Source organism: Scylla paramamosain, unplaced genomic scaffold (assembly GCF_035594125.1).
Source record: "Scylla paramamosain isolate STU-SP2022 unplaced genomic scaffold, ASM3559412v1 Contig113, whole genome shotgun sequence".
NCBI classification, from domain to species: domain Eukaryota; kingdom Metazoa; phylum Arthropoda; class Malacostraca; order Decapoda; family Portunidae; genus Scylla; species Scylla paramamosain.
Window position 1 is genome coordinate 235,708 of NW_026973778.1, and position 7,821 is coordinate 243,528.

The 7,821-nt window shown below is 46.9% G+C and overlaps 1 protein-coding gene across 1 annotated transcript; it reads left to right on the forward strand.

The window, feature by feature from the left end:
* Window positions 1-2,093: 2,093 nt before the first annotated feature.
* On the forward strand, window positions 2,094-2,966 carry LOC135099251 (skin secretory protein xP2-like; the record flags this gene model as incomplete). Its single annotated transcript, XM_064001664.1, has 1 exon — window positions 2,094-2,966. A coding segment is annotated over exon 1 (873 nt), but the record flags the coding sequence as incomplete, so codon positions are not given.
* Between the last annotated feature and the right edge of the window lie 4,855 nt (window positions 2,967-7,821).

Below are 7,821 nucleotides of genomic sequence, written 5' to 3' on the forward strand. Positions count from 1 at the left end.
CAATTAAATTTATAATTGGTATGGTATATAGACTCCCAACTCAACATTCACTGATTTTCTTGAGTCTATGGAAGAAATTTTACAAGTATTATCGAATTTAAAGATGAAATGTTATGTAATGGGGGATTCTAATGTCAATTTGTTACATATCAATGAAAATGCCACAACATACATTAACATGTTTCAATGTTACAGCTTCTCTCAAATAATTATAAAACCAACTAGAGTGACTGACAGGTCTGCCACTTTAATAGGTCACATTTGGACAAATGACATGCAAAATTATGTACACGTCCAGGGACAAAAATATGGAGGAAATGGTTAATACTTTAAATCATCAATTAATTAAGGTATCTGACTGGATAACTAGCAACGTGTCTAAAACTTTCTAGATGATGTCTTGTCTGACAAACGTAAATGAAGTTAATATTAATATAAAGATAAAACACAATTTCTTGAGTAAAGTTAATTGCATAAAATTTCTTTGCTTAATAATAGATGATAGATTAACATGAAAACAACACCTACATCAACTCTGCAGTAAATTGTCACAAATAACTGGTGTCTTGTACAAAATTACAAACAATATAACTGTCCAATGTCTGAAATTAATATATATGTCTACTGTTTATCCACATGTAATAAACTGTTCGGCAATTTCAGGGGAGCTTTTAAAACACTCTTAGATGGGTTATTTGTTGCGCACAAAAAAATAACGAGAGTAATGTTTCATAGAAAAAAACGGTACGATCATACTAATCCTCTATTTTGTGAACACAACCTTTTGAAAGTCCCCGATATAATATTCTTGCAAACTTGTATATTTCTTTTCAAATCAATTTACATATATCCCAATAATACATCTTATAAATTACTATCCAATAATATTAATAACAATAGAAGGCCAGATGACCTCAAACTTCCTCTCTGTAGGACTGTCCACGAACAGAGAAGTGTGAGTGTGCGCGGCGTCAGGGAGTGGAACAGCCTCCCGCACGATATTAAATCACTAACCTCTATCAATTTGTTTAAAAGCAAAGTGAAATGTTTCTTACTTCTAAACTATGAATGTTAACCATAGCAATGTCTGTGAATCATGTTCTGTTATGTGTTGATACACAGACACACACGTCAGGTGTGCACATCTTGTGGACGTGTGTATGTACATCACCAACAATGATATCATTAATAGAAAACTTTGGCTAATATAACATATGTTACGGCAAAGTATGTATGTAACCATGCATACATTTGTTATGTATGTATGTGAGTATGTGTATGTATGTGCACAGGTTTGTATGTGGCCATGTGTGTGTGTGTGTGTGTGTGTGTGTGTGTGTGTGTGTGTGTGTGTGTGTGTGTGTGTGTGTGTGTGTGTGTGTGTGTGTGTGTGTGTGTGTGTGTGTGTGTGTGTGCGTGTATTGTGTGGCCGCATGTATGCATCATGCTGTACGTATGTTCGCATACAGGTTGCATATGTGTGAGTGTGTGTGTCTGTGCATGTACATATGAATGTGTGTATGTATGCAGTTATATGTTGTGGTATGTATGTTTGTGGGTATCTATGTAAGTGTGTCTACCTGTGTTTGTGTTCGCCAAGTTCACGTATGTGAACATATATGTGGCACAGTATAGCATACTATACACTCCATCACTCATTATTGTGTCATGTGCTGCAAACAACAAAACAAGTAGTCTATTATTACCTCTATCATGTGCAAAATGGCGGCTCAAATAGGAACAAGTCAGGGTGTAAACATTTGCGCTACTTGTGTCATTCTTTATTCAGGTCTGTATAAAAGCTTCGGCTTGATGGACCTGGCCTTACGTATTGAACTGTGTATGAAACGCAGAAATGCATTAATGTTACAAAAGGCAAACAAAATATATCAATCAATCAATATCAATCAACCTCTCTCTCTCTCTCTCTCTCTCTCTCTCTCTCTCTCTCTCTCTCTCTCTCTCTCTCTCTCTCTCTCTCTCTCTCTCTCTCTCTCTCTCTCTCTCTCAGGCGGTCTGTTCACCACCATCCTACTTTTCGCCACTCAGCCAAAACTGAATCAAGGTACATTTTTAATTTCATGAGAACTAGGATGGGAGCAAAAAGCAGTCGACTGTCAGTGGAGGCACGGCTGAGCCTCCTGGGCGAGTGTGGCGTGGACGCCGTGAGGCTGTCCCGCCCCCGCTCGGGGGCTGCTGTGGGAGGGGGAGGCGCTCTCTGGCCTCCTTTACCTTCCGGCAAGGGGCCGAGGGGGGGCGAAGCCCCTTGTGTCGGATCAGGCGGCCAGCCTGAATATGGACAAGCTGGCCGCCTTGGACCAGGAGACACCCATCAGGGTGCACTGCCTGGCAGGAGGCGCAACAGTCTTCTGTCAGGACCTGCCCCTGAGGGACCTCCTGGCCGGACTGAAGTACACTACGGCGGGGCGTCACGCCGTTTTGTACTTCAGCCTGGCCGGAGGTCTGGGTGTCCACGGGGGGCAGGGGCAGGGCTGCCCCGTGCTCTTTTGCAACAGCAAGAGAGTGGGCAGCCGCCCCAAGCCCCCCAAGAGGACCAGGCTGTCCGCGTCCCAGAGGCGGGGCAGGAGGCCGGCCCCGCCCCAGAGGCTGGCCAGGTGGTGGTGGCCAGCCCGGGGCACGAGGCCGGCCACGCCCCTGAGGCTGGCCAGGTGGTGGCGGCCAGCCCAGGGCACGAGGCCTGCCCCGCCCCAGAGGCTGGCCAGGTGGTGGCGGCCAGCCTGGGACACGAGGTCGGCCCCTCCCCTGAGGCTGGCCAGGTGGTGGCGGCCAGCCCGGGGAAGGAGGCCGGACCCGCCCCTGAGGCTGGCCAGGTGGTGGCGGCCAGCCCGGGGAAGGATAGCCTGGGCCTGTGGGTCTCGGCCCCCAGCCCGGAGGAGGGGCAAAAGGAGGCCAGGAGCGCCACGACCCCCGTGGAGGACGAGGGAGCGGGGCTCGTCCTCCGAGGAGTGGGGAAGGGAGTGGTGGCCCCTTCCCCCCACCACAGCGCCAACTCCCCCAGCCAGGGAAGGCTCGCCAGGGGAGGGGCAGGGCTGGAAGCAGGTTGTCCCACGGCCTGTGGGACAACCTGCTCGCCATTGCACAGACCCTGTCCCTCACCCTGGTGGTGTACTCCGCCCTGCTGGAGTACTTCCCTGACTGAGGGGGGCAGCCGGCCCCACAGGGCAGTCGGCTGCCCGGGGAGGGGGGAGGGGGAGGGGGAGGGGATAGGTTAGGTGGGAGGGGGGAGGGGGAGGGGGGAGGGGATAGGATAGGTGGGAGGGGGAGGGGGAGGGAAGACAGCCGGGAGGGGGAGGGAGTGCTGTCTTGGGAGGGGGAAAGGGCTAGGTTAGGTTAGAATAGGTTAGGTTAGGTTAGGTTAGGTTAGCTTAGGTTAGGTTAGGTTAGGGTAGGTTAGGTTAGGTTAGATTAGGTTAGGGTAGGTTAGGTCAGTTTAGGTTAGGTTAGGTTAGGTTAGATTAGGTTAGGGTAGGTTAGGGTAGGGTAGGGTAGGGTAGGGTAGGGTAGGTTAGGTTAGGTTAGGTTAGGTTAGATTAGGTTAGGTTAGGTTAGGTTAGATTAGGTTAGGTTAGGTTAGGTTAGGTTAGGTTAGATTAGATTAGGTTAGGTTAGGTTAGGTTAGGTTAGATTAGGTTAGGTTAGGTTAGGTTAGGTTAGGTTAGGTTAGATTAAGCTATCAGGACAAGTAAATAACAACACCGCCGTGTGCGGCGGCCATCATGTGAGCAATGCACGTATTTTCGTGACCACCTGCTGCCTTGGCAGAGACAGAGCGAGAGAGAGGGAATCACGTTTTTTGCATGGCCAGTTTTCCTTTGTTTCTTCTTCGCATATTTTATTATTCGCATATTTATTACCAAATTACTCGAGAATGAGCCTTATTGGAAGCTAAGGGAAAATAAACTGAATGATCGAAGTATGGGAACATTAATATACGTACTTGAAAATGTACCTTATGGAAAGTATAGGAAAATTAACCGTATGATCGAAGTAGGGGAAAATAAATAAAGCTACCCGAAAAACAACCTTATTGAAAGTTATAGGAAAATAAACCGTATGATCGAAGTATTGGAAAATAAACCTTATAGCAAAGGAAGTGGGAGCAAAACGTCTCTCTCTCTCCTTCAATTAGAGAGAGAGAGAGAGAGAGAGAGAGAGAGAGAGAGAGAGAGAGAGAGAGAGAGAGAGAGAGAGAGAGAGAGAGAGAGAGAGAGAGAGAGAGAGAGAGAGAGAGAGAGAGAGAGAGAGAGAGAGCGCATACCTTGATTTATGCCTCGTTAGTCAGGTGATTTGATGCATCTCTATTCTGTCCACCTCCCTAATCTCCATCTCTCTCTCTCTCTCTCTCTCTCTCTCTCTCTCTCTCTCTCTCTCTCTTAGTGTTGGGGTAAAGTTAAAAGCAAAGACGGCAGGCGGCATCCCTCTTCATCTCCCTCACCTGATTAATGCTAATTGGACCTTAACTTAAACACGCGGCCAGGTGTACTCTGACCAAGAGATAAGCTCACTACTCAAAAAAATCCTCCCCACCTTCTCCTCCTCCTCCTCCTCCTCCTCCTCCCCACGCCCCTCCCCTCTCTCATTACCATCCTTCAGCGGCCTGGAATGCGCGCACCTAAATCAGCGTGAGTGGACATCGGTGGGCTGCGGGGAAAGTTCCTAGAGGCTTGCTGCAGGAGGGCGGAAGGGATGAGGGGCGCGGGGTAGTGGTGAGAAAGAAAGGAGTGTAGGCATGATGAGTTTGCTTGGAAAATTGTGAAAAGAAAGAAAGGAATACGGATAATGAAATATTAGTTAAAACAAAAATAGAAAAAAATGAATAAAAAGGTACAAGGATGAAAAATAACGAAATCTGAAAAAAAAAAGGAAGCAAATGTGGAAAAATGGAATAGCACTGTGAGTGAAGCATGACAGTGATTCCCCGCGTGGTAATTCGCATTAATTAGTGGAAGGTGTTACACAATTCTGTCTAAAACACGTCTGCTTGGAAAAAATACATATTCTCTCTCTCTCTCTCTCTCTCTCTCTCTCTCTCTCTCTCTCTCTCTCTCTCTCTCTCTTCTTCCCTCTCTCTCTCTCTCTCTCTCTCTCTCTCTCTCTCTCTCTCTCTCTCTCTCCTGCGTGGCCAGATAAGCTGTAGCCAGTATCACTTTACTAAAACACTTGTTACGCAGCCTGGAATGTTCAGGAGCTCATCACGAGGCAACACAACTAGCGAGGCAAGGAGGGAGGCAAGGACGGACAGACCAGACGGACGGACGAACGGAGGGAGGGAGGGAGGGAGGGAGGGAGTCTGGTGTGTAATAGGCTGATGTACTTCATGCCTAGACGCTCGGGGACTGCTCCTGCTGTTGCCGTGAAATTCTCCGCCACACCAATATTATTACCCCAATATGACCCCCTTCAATTATGTTGTTGTTGTTATTGTTGTTGTTCTCTCTCTGTGTGTGTGTGTGTGTGTGTGTGTGTGTGTGTGTGTGTTTCATAACAATTTGACATGGCAGGATGCAAAACGTTTCTCAGTAATGAGCGTGTTCACATCCTTCTTCCCGCCACGAAAAAAATAGAACACCTAAGACGCCACGGCAGTGAGAGAGAGAGAGAGAGAGAGAGAGAGAGAGAGAGAGAGAGAGAGAGAGAGAGAGAGAGAGAGAGAGAGAGAGAGAGAGAGAGAGAGAGAGCACTTCTACGTTCTCATGTCGTCATGTTGCACAAGTTATTCAAGAGTGGCATTCACTAATTCACCAGCACGACCTGTCAGTACACCGAGCACACGCTTCCTGGAAAATGCTGCAAATCCTTCCCATGATACTACGTGTTTATGAAAAGCAATGCTTCTCATCAGCAGCAGCCCCTTGCTTTCAGATTCATGGGGTGAGTTTGCATTAACTGCTTCTTCCGAGCGGACGTGTTTCCATTACTTCATATCTAACTCAAGCAGTCTCCACCAATATGTTAACACTTTGCCTAATTTGTGGTTCATGTTCCTTCATTACTTTCATCGACCAACTGTCGCCACACAGTGAAATGCTCTCGTCGTTAAATGCAAGGTTTTCATTACATTTCACATTATTCTAACCTTTAACAGAGAGAGAGAGAGAGAGAGAGAGAGAGAGAGAGAGAGAGAGAGAGAGAGAGAGAGAAAAAAAAGAGAGAGAGAGAATGATGAAGCGAATAGCTTTGCCTTGGGCCTGTTCAACACTGCCGCGTGGCTGGCTGGCTGTGTTGTGTGATCCGTGTATGTATTAGCGCGTCTGGCGCGACACGTTTCGCTTATATACTAGTTTATAGCCGTGCCTGTGACTGCAGGAGGTCCACGCCACACGCCGTGTTCGTTTGTATATGAAACTGCAATGGTTTAGTTTTTACGAGCACATCAAAGAGCCGCACGTCTCATTAAGTGTTTTTACAGCGGACCGCTTGCAAGGGAGGATTGCTTGTTTACAGCAAGTAATTTAATTAAAGATTCATGTTATACCTTCACTGTTTTAATTAAATCATGGTCATAAGAGTTGAGGGTAATGAGCAGCATGTACGTAGCTCTTTGTGTGACGCTCGGTGAGACATGCAACACTGTCTGTCGGTCTGTCTGTCTGTCTGTCGGTAGTGGGAGTTAACACGATACTTGGGAACACTGCGCCGATTCCTTAAGCAGTCAAGGCCTAAGTGAAACACGGGATTCATTGTCCGAAGCACCAACGACACGAGATGGCAACCCAAACACACACACACACACACACACACACACGTGGTAATGGCTCTCCCGCCCACCTCATCTCAGCAAATGTTTGTTGGCAGTTTTCCACATTAATAGGCCGCAATTTTCCTTAAGTAAAGTCGTCTTGGTCTCGTTCGGAGTAAATTACCATCATCACAGTAGTTTGTAGTTTATTTTTCATCCAACACTCTCAGACTTCCCCACACGTCATATTGGCAATTCTCTCCTTCCCCCACCATTCTCTCTCTCTCTCTCTCTCTGCCGTCAACCACAACGTGCACACCTTCCCTCCTCTCCTCACCTCAGACTCTGTTGACTGATAACTAACGTGCTTAATTTCCCATTGGTTTGTACCGGAACTCCGCCAGTCCCTACGCACCACAGATGACAACTCTGCTAACGCCTGTCAGCCTCCAGTGATCCCTCGTTACAAACTTTTCTGGACCCTGACCGGAGGAGGCAATGAGTGTTGTTCTGTCTGCCTGCCTGGCCGTGAATAGGCTAGTGAGTTGCCCGCTAGGTATCCTTACAGACCTCAGACCTTGCCGTATTGCTCGAAATTAAACCAAGTACTGCTAGTTAATTCAGACGGGTCGCAATTACTATGGACTCGTGGAAGACCAAAGCTTTTCCGCTCGAATCAAGGTCTTAACGAAGGCGATGAAACACCTCCACCGAACCCAAGTGAAGGCGAGCAGACGGAGTGGCGGGCAGGAGTGGTGGGTCAGTGGCTTCTTACCTTGACCTCCGTGAACACAGGTGACGGCACACTTACCTGCAAAGAAAAGGGATTATCAGCACGGTTGTTATATTCTACCTGAGTACAGCCTTACTGTATTTTTTTTTATGTGTGCATATTTGTTACATTAAGAGTGTCGAGCTGATGATGAGCCAGCTTTGACTTAAATAAAGCGTAGAAATTGCAGTGAAAGGAATATGAAAAGTAACAAGTTAGACTACGGAAAGTAACAAATAAAGATCAAGGAACGTTTGTCCGCCATCTTCCTTTCCATCATCACATCCACCCTTTCAAAAAATAGCATTATAAAAGCCATACTATAACTTTTTTCCTCCCGTCAAATAAA